Source organism: Pavona decussata, unplaced genomic scaffold (assembly GCF_977016875.1).
Source record: "Pavona decussata unplaced genomic scaffold, jaPavDecu1.1 SCAFFOLD_98, whole genome shotgun sequence".
Taxonomy (NCBI): domain Eukaryota; kingdom Metazoa; phylum Cnidaria; class Anthozoa; order Scleractinia; family Agariciidae; genus Pavona; species Pavona decussata.
This window is the reverse complement of record NW_028145514.1, coordinates 1,313,968-1,326,395: the sequence shown is the minus strand read 5'-3', so window position 1 is coordinate 1,326,395 and position 12,428 is coordinate 1,313,968. Positions and strand designations below refer to the sequence as shown.

At 39.4% G+C, this 12,428-nt stretch overlaps 1 protein-coding gene across 2 annotated transcripts in view; it reads left to right on the top strand.

Moving 5' to 3' along the window:
• Positions 1-12,428, top strand: part of LOC146472561 (uncharacterized) — a 39,662-nt gene that overhangs the window by 24,438 nt on the left and 2,796 nt on the right. For both annotated transcript variants that reach the window (XM_085119295.1, XM_085119294.1), the window contains exons 22-34: positions 2,146-2,250; positions 2,595-3,314; positions 4,512-4,726; positions 5,545-5,620; positions 6,306-6,401; positions 6,519-6,565; positions 6,658-6,701; positions 7,385-7,459; positions 8,871-8,926; positions 9,715-9,785; positions 11,156-11,207; positions 11,327-11,400; positions 12,264-12,326. In XM_085119295.1, coding sequence (XP_084975421.1) covers positions 2,146-2,250; positions 2,595-3,314; positions 4,512-4,726; positions 5,545-5,620; positions 6,306-6,401; positions 6,519-6,565; positions 6,658-6,701; positions 7,385-7,459; positions 8,871-8,926; positions 9,715-9,785; positions 11,156-11,207; positions 11,327-11,400; positions 12,264-12,326 — 1,694 coding nt within the window. The remainder of the gene's footprint in view (positions 1-2,145; positions 2,251-2,594; positions 3,315-4,511; positions 4,727-5,544; positions 5,621-6,305; positions 6,402-6,518; positions 6,566-6,657; positions 6,702-7,384; positions 7,460-8,870; positions 8,927-9,714; positions 9,786-11,155; positions 11,208-11,326; positions 11,401-12,263; positions 12,327-12,428) is intronic.

Sequence of the window (12,428 nt, the reverse complement as noted above, 5' to 3'; positions counted from 1 at the left end):
GATTTTCCGAATCTCTTCTATATTTACAAATCGAAACGAATCACGCCGAACGACATCTGGAAATTATTTATGACATTGAGTCCGGAAATCCGACCCCAAACCGCACCTCTCGACTAATCGATCACTAGCCTAACAACGCTACAGTTATAACGGCGAAAACTAATCGAATAGCTTTTCAAACTCACGCTTTTTGAAGAGAAAATCCTTGCCATTTCTTGTTCGTGTTTAGTGATATAACTTTAAGTCCCGGATGTTGGCAAAAAGATTGGAACGGGGAACACATATGGCGGTTTTCAACAAGAAAATAAACTAAGTCTTTGGCCAGGTTAAAAATTCCCGATAATTTCATCTTGCCCGACTAGAAATCATCGCTAAGAGCTACTTTTTAAAGCCAAAGACTGTCACCTCCTCAAGCAAAGCCCAAAATATGCCAGCCTTCGTCCAAGCCCGAGTAACTAAAGTTTGCCCGTTTAGCTGAAAAACAGGACTACTGGTAGCAAGCATATTAGACCAGGCAGGAACTGCACTTGGAAGACTTTTTCCCTCATTAGACTTAATGATGTCCTCAGGAAAACTTTGCTTAAGGAAGCCAAACAAAACGCTAGGGCTAATGAATTTCTTCTCAGCTAGGAGCGCGCCGAATTCAAAGCGAGTTCGTTGTGCCGTGTATAAACGTTTGAGAGAGAATGGGGCTAGCTGGGCAAAACAATTAAATGAGTCTACATCGGGTAGTTTCGGGGAGGGGGGGGGGGGTAAGGAGAAGAATAGCTTTTGTCTTTAAAATGACTTTTTATTTATTTAGCTTCGCCTAACTAAAATACAAACAGAATGGAAACAAACAATAGAAACAAACAAAAAAAAATACCAAAGATATAATAGTTAGGCAGGGAGACCACTACAGCGTAGCCAATTACAGCGGATCCCTTGTTAATTATTTATATAAAAAAAAATGCTTAATAACTAAAACTACTAATATGTAAGCATAAAACTAGAGGAGACAAGGCGGGAGACCAAATTGCTAGAAGCAGCACGTTGGCGAGCATAGGAGAGACCTCGCTGTGTTACACCTAGGACAGATTGTTCTCCAAGTTCTAATGTCGTCAGCGTCGTACAAGTTCAAGACTGCTGGTGACTCTTGTATCGTACATCCCTAAATTTAATAGGAAATAAAAAAATAATAATAATAAAAAAAAACAAGTTATATGTTAAGAAAAGTTAACAAAAATCATAGATTTCTGAGGGTATGTTATTTTAAATTCAGACAGATATACAAAATATTGAATACAGCTATTTCAATAAACGTTGTCGGATTAAAATCAAGCTAAAAGACAAGACCGCAATGTTTTGTGGGATTATTTTTTATGAATAATTTCATCAAAATCATCCCTGCACGTGCAGGTCATTGTACTGCTAATTACAACCTATTGTTTTCTCCAGGCATGACTGATTTTGATGAATTTAGTCATAAAAATCCCACGTAAACTTTCGGTCTTGTTTTTTAGCTTCATGCTTTGAACCGACAACGTTAATTGAAATAGCTGTATATAAAAATATATAAAAGTCATAGTCTAAAAATTTATAATTATATAATTTATTATTATTATTATTATTATTATTATTATTATTATTATAAATGTCAAGTGCTTTGTTTATAGTTGAAATGCATTTAGCTACGCAAAGCTAGTTTACAGGCACTCCACTCAGAAATAAAAGGAGTCAAATAATCAAATCGAACATAACATGTTAAAAGTCCCAACTGGCAGGACACAAACCAGCTGGCTATTTACAAGCGCGGCCGAGGCGGGACTTGAACCCGGGACCTCCGGATTTCAAGTCAGATTAGACTTGAGTTAGATTTCTTCTTCATGCTGTTCTAGCTACTTATCACTGATCTTTGACCATGAGACAGATCGCCATAGGGTAACGCTCATGAACCCGCTGAATTTTAAGGCAGATTATAGGAGAGTCTCCCAAGACAGCTAGAGTTTTATGGACGAGAAAATAGACCCTCCTTGGGTATTCACACTTGCTTCAGACATTTTGTTGTAGCACCGTGTTCATGTGCCAGACCAACTGAGTATGTACAGCATAACGATTTCTGTTGCAGTCTACTCTCAATGCTTTTCTTTATTTTTGTGACCATAGGCCTTGCTGGAAAACGCGTGTTTGAATTCAAATGGTTCATGTGTTGTCCAGGAATTTGTCATCAACCGAAATACCTGTCCGTGGCGCAGATTATACCCAAAACAGGTGACTGAATCAGTATTATATCACGATGGCCTTTAAACCTTTCACTCCCAAGGACAGCGAAACTGCAAAGATGAAAATAAATTTACAGGATTTCATTTCAGTGTCTACAAATATGCTGCCTGAAACCTTCATTTGAATGGTCGAGATTAAGAATTTCATCCGCCGGAAGTTAGAAGTAAAACTGTCTTTAACAGCATCTTGTTTTAAACAAACCTCCAAGAACAGCTAGTCAATGAAATAGCAAGAAGTTTTGCAACCTAGAGAAACACAAGGACGAAAGTGTTGCAGAATGTTTCTCTTTTTCATTTTACAATATAGTTATATTTGAGCTTCTCTTTCCACAGTTTTGTCCGACCTCGGCGTAGAATTGCATCGAGCAAGGGAAGTCTGGGACATCCGTAAAATGTGTCCTTGCAAGCCATATGTTGGCAACGAATCATCTGGTGCTAAAATAAGTGAACTCTCCACGGAGATGAGCGCGACTGATGATAAGGAAGCTCAGCATGAACCGAACGACAGCTGTGCTGGAAAAGCAGAAAAAGAAGAAGCGAACGACGCGACTGTGAAAAAACAAGCCGCATCCAGCTCGTCAAATCAAACCCCTGGAGCTCTGGACAGTGAATCCAGCTTCGATGGATCAGACGATGTCAACTTGATATGCGATGAAAGCTTGGGTGTGGAATCGCCAGCTGATCACGAGCAAGAGTGGCTGACTGAAGAAAAGCGACGAAACCACTTCACCAAAAAGGCAGGGTTCGGTTTGGTCGAAGCGAAGCCTCGCCGTGACAAGGGGAACTCGGCCGGTCTGCGTCTTCTGATGGATTACAGCTCATCAACAGAAGCATCCCCGTGCGAGTCACCGGCTAACAGTGAGGTGAAATCCAGATCTGGAGCGTTCAACTTTTCGTTTTCTAGCGGACTTGATCTGTTAGTGCTTGCCTGTGAAGAAAAAGAGGGGCTACCGATGCCCTGCACTCAAAGTTTCGAACATGGAAGCAAGAAGCCAACGGAAAGATCTAAATCAAGGCCACCAGTTGAACAGAATGACAAAGAAGTGAAAGATGGTAATTATTTTGATTGCTGTCATAGCTGTTGCCATTTTGTTTCATTTTTACCCTTTTCTGCCCGAGACAAATTCCGCGTTTTTTTTTCAAACCAGTAAATACAATTGTAGTGTTTGTGTGGGATATATCATTTGATGGGTTGTGATGATTCTAAAATTCACAATTCTTATTAGCAACAACGAAAGAAGTTGTCTTTCAAACGGGTTTTAAACATGGACCAATATATTTAACACAAAGAGCGCTTTTCAATTGTAATTCGCGTTTGCTTTGGTTTTGCTTTTCGTATCTCTCTTCTCGTAGGGGCTGTGGTGCTTATAATAAATTGGGTATATCCTTTGAACTATCGCTCATTTCACAGATCTCAATGTGTTGATTCACTGGAGGTATGGCGTAGACCACAGTATGTGAGAGAAAAAGTTTCAAAAGTTGTTGGGGTGATCAGTGATACCATACTTAGTATGGGAGGGTCTGAAATAAACGTTTCATCTTAAGAGTGTTGTTATAGCAAAAATGCTTATATATAGGGAGGCGGCGTGGCCAAGTGGTAAGGGCGCCGGACTTGTAATCCGGAGGTCCCGGGTTAGAGTCCCACTCTGGCTTCCTGGATTTGTTTCACGGTAGCCCCGTTTTCAAATCCAAGGCCACGCTTTGTAAATAGCCAATGCAGGGTATTTGCAAATTTTTCCGCTTGGCCCAGCCACTTGGCTCGATTAGCTTGCTATTTCTAAGTGGCTGTGCCCTCTTCTTTAGTAATTTTTCTCTCTTGTATTAATGTAACTCTGTATAATTTCTGGGCACGAATGAAGATTGTTGTTGTTGCATATGTTATGTTCAGTTTGTATATTTATTTAACTGATTTATAGTGTCCCCAATTACTTCGACACTTGAATGAAGTAATAAATAAATTAATTTATTTGTTTATTTATTTATTTATTTATTTATTTATTTATTTATTTATTTATTTATTTATTTATTTATTTATTTATTTATTTATAAGTGGACCAAAGATTGACCAAGATAAGACTCTAAACCCAGCTATGACACGAAATTGCACTCTTGGGAAGAAAGTGTTGAACGGTCTGACGATTGGACGCCTTTAAAAATTGTTTAGTGAACGGCTTCAATGCTGCGCAAGCCTATACATATTCCTTTTGTTATCTGTTTCTCTCCTATATTAACCTTGTTCATTTTATTCAGTTCCTCTCCCAGTTGCCACACCCAGTGAATCCACCAGTGCTGAGAGTTCTGATGAAGTGCGGCAAACCTCACCCCCCATCCCTGACCATTCCGATACGGACGCCTGTAGTGACGCGCCTCACTCCTGGCTGTGTGACGGCCGTTTACTGAGACTACACGAACCCAGGGCACCAGGAAACTTGAAAGCCTTTGAACTGCGATGGAAAAAGGGCGAGGTAAGCTAGTAGTAACCGATGCTATTGTTTTGCTCATTTCTCCTCTTCTCGTTGCCGGCATCACTATAGCCTGAAATAATAACCGTCAGTTCTCACAACCCCCTGCCGCCTGACATTTCAGAATACATCCTCACCTCCAGATATCAAGTCGCCAACTTACTGTTTGCGTGCTTAGTACACTTCGACATAGGGGTGGACCATTTTCTTTTCAAGGGGGAAGACGGGATGTGGGCATTTTTTTCTGCCAAATTTACCATTTGTCAGAAAAAAAAATGGTTGGGATCACCATTGAGTAATGGTAAGGTTTTTCTATAAAGAGTATATCTATGAAAAGAGATTACACTCTCCATTTACAATGTCGCGGGAGACTGGAAACTGGAGAAGTGACAAATGGTATTAAAGTTCGCGAATGAACTGTGGAGTGACTCTTGAGATACCCCGAAATTTCCTAAATCTCCGGAAATTTCGTGATTTATTTGATTTCCTAGCGAGACCGCCGGATTTTCTGAGCAAATGGTTTACCCGTTTGGCCCCAGTCTCGCTCAGTCTGTACGCACCTGGTCCAGAAACACTCAACCCGTTAACCCCAAATATCAAAGAACAAATTTTCCTATCTTGTTCCCATACTTTTCTTATGAAAGTACTGGGAAGAAGTTATTAAAATATCAAGAAAATTGTGGTGATCATATCCTTAATTCTCATGACCTCAGGGGTTGAATAAGTATTGACATTACAGGGAGAAATTTGATGCTGATCACTGTAAGGAGTTAAAGGGTTAAACACCTGTCAAATGATTAAAATATTGGCTTTGTCCTTAGCCTGTTCTTGTCAGTCACGTGGACAAATATCTAAACCTGGACATCTGGACACCAAAATCGTTTGGCCAGGAATTCGGTAAGTTTTCATTTCTTACGCTTTCAATCTGCTTAGTGTAAGGTTTGAGATGCACAGGGAATGGGGATACTGAAATAGTATCGACGAAAGAAAGAAAAAGTGGAGTAGTCTTATGTAGGTTTCGAAGTACAAGTCTAGCGCTTTGTGTGTTACGAAATAATACGCCACTTCAGTAGCTTTAATTTCAATGGTCATTCTTCGAGTAGCCTGTGAACAGGATCACAGGGTTGCCACGGTCAGCAAAAAGTAAGGGGGAAACATTTTTTTCACTGAGGTCAGGGGATTTTACGTCAAGTCACGGAACTTCTAAATCCTTACCCAAAGTCATTGAAAAGCCAGGGAATTTCATTTTTGGCTAGCCACTGAGTTTGGAAACGAGTTTCCTTGTTGGCAAAGGTGAGGTCGTTCCAAAACTTATCTTCAAAGGAACTGATTTCTGTGGCTTCATCGCTAGTTTTTATTGTCTAAGGATTTTTCATTGCTAGTCAGTGAAAATCAAGTGAATTTTCAAGAAGAATGGCTGCAATAATTTCCTACCAATTTCTCTAGAAAGCAAGGGAAGAACTTAGAAACATAAATCCGACTATTTCAAGTTGGAACCATTTCCATATTGGCCCGATCCTTAGCCAAAAACATTAAAATTAATCAGGAAAGTTTTTTTTTTTTATTTTTTTTTTTTTTGTAGGATCAGAAATTGCGGATGTGGTCAACTGCAGAAACGGGGTGGTAATTGAAAGATTCAAAGTTGGTGATTTCTGGGAAGGATTTGAGAGCATAAAAGGTTTGTTTGTCAGTATTTTATCAATCACACTGTTCACTAATGCAGTTATTGTTGTTGTTTAGAAAGAAAGATTTGCTTGTTGTTTATATTAACCAGTTATACTTTTTTTTAAATTAGATCGACCTTTGGATAACAATGGTGAGCCGATGCTGTTAAAACTTAAGGTAAGGTCTGCCCACCTGTAAATATTCTTCTTAAAAATCGAAAATTCCAAGTATCCTTTCAACAAGTGTCTGATCATCACACATTTTTTCAGGACTGGCCGCCAAAGGATGACTTCAGTGAAAAATTACCAACCAGGTAATTTTATAGCTTTTTATCTTATTATTGAGTTATTTTATTTTATTTTATTATATTTTATGATAATTTTAATAACTTTTGATAACATTAATTGTTTCAAATTAAGTTAAAAGACGTAACTGTGAGCTAACAGCTGTTGCAAACAAACCACAGAAACACAGTCAGAACTTTGTATTACACGTTATTTAGTAGTAACAGGGTTGCCATAGTCAGGGAATTTTGCATCCAGACAGAAATTCTAAATTCTTCCTCCAAAGTCAGTGAAAAGTCAGTGAATGTTATTTTTGTCTAACCACCAGGTTTTTAAAAGAGTTTTCTTGGCGGCAAATGTAATGTCGTTTTAAACAATATATTTATGAAGAAATTGCTTTCTGTGACTTCATTGCTGGCTGTATTGCCAAAGGATTTGTCTGGGTTGGTTAGTAAAAATTTGTTTGTCTAGTGACAACTGAAACATCTTTCCTTTTGAAAAGATTGTCGTTTGAAAAGCCTTATAAAATTGACATTGTGAAGTCTGAATCAATCTAGTCAACTTTCTAAGAATTTCTTCATCTTTTTCAGTCTTTCCAAACTTCTCTAGGTTAGGATGTTGTTTCTGATGGCCAAAGGTCTCACCACCGTAGTTTGTGTCAAACCCTGATATCACGGTCATTTAAAGATTTCGATCTATATTTTTGGTGCAGGTTTGAAGATTTGATGAACAATGTCCCGCTACCAGAGTACACAAGACGAGACGGTTCAAGAAATCTAGTGTCAAGGTAAACGGAGTCTCTTGTCTGATGACACATTGAATCTATACTTCAATCTATACTATACTCTGCTATCTATAGTCGAACCTGTATATAACGGCCACCCTCGGGACTTGAGTAACTGGCCGCTTAATACAGGTGGCCGCTTAATACAGAATCACTAAAAATACTCACTAGGCGTGGTCTAATGTCAATTTTAATGGCGTATCATACAAAAACACTTCATGCAAGGAAACAATAGGACAATGGACACTCTTTCAAGTGATCAATACTTTAAACAAAGTTCAGTGCCAACTTGTAACTGAACGGTATAATATACGTAACATTGTGTAAAAGTACTACACAAAAAATTGTCCTCTACTCTCCTACGGTATACAGTGCTCTATTTCTATGACTTACAGTTCACAACAAAATATCTCATTCCGTCATTTCATAGTTGTTACGCTCAATGTTCAATGTCACATGGCTGAAGAACAAGTTAATTAAAGAGGAATTTCTTGCTTAAGAGTGAAGCAAATTTTTTTTAGCGTTCGTGATATGGCACTGTACTTCAGCACATTGCCGACATCTAAAAAGTGTTAACTATATTAAACGGCCGAGTATCAGCTTACAGTAACTTTGTACATGTTATTTCTTTATAGTGGTGCTGGATCGCATTTTAAACACGATAAAATACCGCATAAAATAACATATGGCTTAGTTTCCATTCAAAGGTGTCCGCTAAATACAGGTAAAAATAACAAAGAAAGACAAACATAGGACTGCTACAGGGTGGCCGCGGCCGCTTAATAGAGGTGGCCGCCTAATACAGGTAACAAATACAGCGTTTGTATGAGCAAGCAATCGGGACTTTAAAATCTGGCCGCTTAATAGGGGGTGGCCGCTTAATACAGGGCCGTTATATACAGGTTCGACTGTATATTACTGTACTATCTAGACTTGAATCTATACTTCTCTATACTATTAGATAAATAAAGAAAATACTAAAATTGAAGCTCGGTAATGACATTGAGAAATATATAATATAAAGGTAACGTTAAATCTTTCTCATTTTCGTAGCCGCGCTTACAATTAACCATCTATTTATCACCACACGGGGCTCTTTCGTCGTTGTTGAGCCTGATCCGCGCGTGTGTCATGTCTGGTCAATGGCCCCGGCGCTTGCCGCGGGTCTCTTAGTACCTAGGCTCATGGGTTTGATTCCTACTAGGGGTGAACTGTTTAATTTGTCCCACGCGTGGGGCGCGAGTCACGCGCAACGGGAGAGGCTTGACTCGCGCTCCGCGCTCGCCTGAGAAACGCAAAAAACCCAAAATAAACGCCTGTTCTGCAGGCTACCTTAAGTGTACTTAGAGGGATCTTAAAAATGAAATTAGCACAATGAAGAAGTACTGATGTGGTATTTGTTTGTTTTTCCAAGGTTGCCAGATTTCTTTGTTAAACCGGATCTAGGACCAAAGATGTACAACGCCTACGGTAGGGTCCCTACATTCACGCCGTTTACTGTTTTTATGGAATGATTCTTTTACTCTGTTAAAAGTCTTAATAGTTTAATACCTCAATGCATATATCAACGGAAGTTTGTCAGGTTTATTAGTAAAGATAAATCCAAAGTGCTGTTACTAAACACCAGACTTTTGTATTCAACAATACTTAGAAAACATCGTGTCCTAAGATAGCTTTATGATTCTCTCCGCTGGAGAACAGTTGCAGGGAACATTTAGCTCTTTAGTAGTTGATGTTAAGGACAATGCCTACTTTTTTCCTGCGCGTACGTTTTGATAATTTCAAGATACTCGGGTTTCCTATGGGTGGTGCCTACTAATACAGGGATATTTTTACGCGGTTTAAAACTATGCGGAGAAAGCAGAACTTAGTAAGTCCTTTCGGTATCCAAAAAGAAAATTAGATAATAAAGCTTCAATTTGGAAAAATGCCATACATTGCTTTGTATTTTACTGTCTTTTAGAATAATTGTTGCTTCATTATCTCTAAAAATAATGCGTGGTTACCCCCCAATTTTGGTTTTGGATTTCAATAGTCCTTGCTAAGATCTGCTTTCCCCACATATCCAAAAACCACACAAAAATACTTCGTTATTAGTAGGCACCGTCCTTAGCCTGGCTTCGTTTTAAAGATCAGCTTTACAAAGTCTCAATTTAAATGAACCGTATTTGCATAAAACATCTTACAGACCATAAACATCTTTTAAAATCCCTCTCAAAGTTGACAGTTGTTTTTAACTCACGTTGTTTTGCTGGTAGGTTCTGCGGCGCGTCCAAAGGAAGGCACAACGAACCTTCACCTTGATATGTCAGATGCGGTCAACGTCATGGTTAGTTTTATGCTACAAGGATTTCCTCCAGTGTTCTGTCTTTATTTCTTGTATTGTCCCTTTCGTTTTTTAGGGTACTCGCAAGAATCGGAATCGTCCTTAGGCAGGCCATACTGAATGCACTAAGGAAGCAAATGATGGATCAGAGAATTTACTCTGCCCTTGACATTCACGTTGCCGCAATTCCCACCATTATAACCCACGACTTGCTCCCATCTGGACTTGTAGCTCAGTCGGTAGAGCAACGGACGATCAAATCCGAAGGTCGTGGGTTTGATTCCCACCGAAGTCAAAGATTGTTTTCTTTGCCTCGTGGCGATCTCCCATTTCCTTTCTATGGCCAACGCTGAGTAGGAAATTCATTGGTTGTGGGTTCCCTTTAGCACGTTATGTACACTGCAGAGTTAATTCTCATTTAGATCAATTCCATTTGTCGACAACTGTTTTGTAGACTATGAGCAGTCCCTTAGTTTTCTTAAGGATAGTAAAGCGAGCGAACCACGAGAGCGCGCGCGAAAACTGTCTCGTATCGCGCGTTGTCTCGCGCGCTCGAGAGGTTCGCCCTGAGAAAAATAAGTGACTGCTTGTAGTCCAACTGTTTTGCTGTCGATCATAAAAAGTTGTCGATAACACAATGTCCAGTGTGTGAACCAAGTTATCGAAAACAAACTGAAAGAACAATTAGTTATCGACAACAAATCAGTTTTCCTGGCTTTTCAAAAAGGAAAACTACTTTTGCTGTCGATAACAAACACGGCAATTTTGTAGTTCATTACTCGTTTTGCGCCATATCAGTGTTAAACATTCGCAGGAGCGCTAGTTACCAAACGCACGCACTCTAAAGCAAATTTATCGATCATTTTGGCCTTTGGTCTGAGGAAAATCTCTATCCAGTACTAATAGGTGTCGAGAACTTTTTCTCTAGCCAGTCGGTGAAATCAAAAAGTTGTAACAAAAGTTTTAGGATCATGATCTAAATAGTCTTGAACTCGAATTTAGTACATAAAAGGTCCCAGTGCTGTGATACTGTTTCATGACGCAGTTGAAAGGAAGTGAGCCCTTTTAGTTTCAACTATTTTTCGCCAAAGTTAGACTGATATCCACTATGAAAAGGGCTCCATCTCAATAAGCTTCGAGGTGTTTGGAAATCGGATGAAACACTCATTCCATTGTTTGATATACCTTCTCAAACCATAGATAATTGTTGGAAAAGTTCAAAGCACACCTTCACCAAATTTTGTGAAAATTGAGATCACATTTCCAAACCTTTTTTTACAGTAGTGCTTTCCTTTGTTTTCTCTGAGTTTGAGAAGTAACGATCATCAGGCATGTCCAGTCAATAAAAGGCGTTTTTTTTTTTTCGTGGTTAGGTTTACGTGGGTGTTCCCAGAGACCACGGAGCTGGAGAGAAGGAAAGAGACGGTAAGATTTGTTGTTGTTGTTGTTTTTGGAGTTTTCTCCGCCTATTCTCAATTCTCTTCTCCAAATCCATTTGAAAAGAAAAACAGAGATAATCCGTGGTAATTTTTCCTTGTTTTCAGACGCCATAAAGGCAGTGGACGAGGCTTGCGATGAGTCACAAAGACTACGGGTCCGGAAAGAAACGGCCAGAATAGTAAGAACTAAGCTTTTTTTGTTATTAACGTGTGTTCTACGTACGTACCCAGTACCTACCTACCTACCTGCATCAGTACTGTAGCTCGTCAACAAGTGTCCTTTGCTTAGTCTAGAATATCATCTAGCCCATTAGCTTTACTGAGCTGACGTTTGTTGTACAGTGGTGTTATCCTCAAGCTGTAGCAATTATTCAGCAGTAATCGGTCCCGTGTGTGGAGGGCCGAGGGTATTAGATAAAGATAAATCGTTTATTTAAAAAACCACAACTTGCAGCTATAAGCTGATTTCTTTGTGTTATATACAGCATGTTTAAAATTTCAAACTATAAAAATCCTAACTACACTAGTATTAATTTCCTATTTACAATAGTTGTTTAATTGCAAAGTGCATTAAGAAAGTGTCTCTAAACCTCTTTGTTTTCACATTCGGGATTGAAAACATACGCCTAGTCCTAAAATTATATCTCCCACTGTCATTGTGCGCGGGCACCAGGCTAGCTAGTTTATGCTCGTCACTCTCCACTATTTGTTTAAACAGACTGCTACATCAGTAATTCCTCACGTCTATGGAAGAGTGTTTTCAAACCCACCTCTTCCAGGGCCTTGCTATACGAAACCTTTGGGAATAGGATCCTTAGTAACTGTGCGCCTCCTTTACTTTTGTTTTACTTGTCCTCGCCCCGGGTCAATTATGGCTACTTTGCTGGCTAGTTGAATGTGAGTGTGAAGTCATGTTCAACCAATCATTTGGGTAGAGCTGTGGTCGGTCCCGGCTTAGGTCTGTTGATGGACGTGTAATCCTCATGATGGGTTCCCTGTTGTCTGATGAAGTGCTTAGTATCGTGTTTGTGTTTCTTTCCAGGGAGCCCTGTGGCACATTTATGCAGCGGAAGATTCTGACAAGATCAGAGATTGTCTTCGTGTGGTAGGTTACAATCCTTGACTCTATAAGCGCGTGTGTCAAAGCCGACCAGCTCGCTACTTACAAAGAGTGGATGACTTAAATCCGGACCACCGGATCACAAGT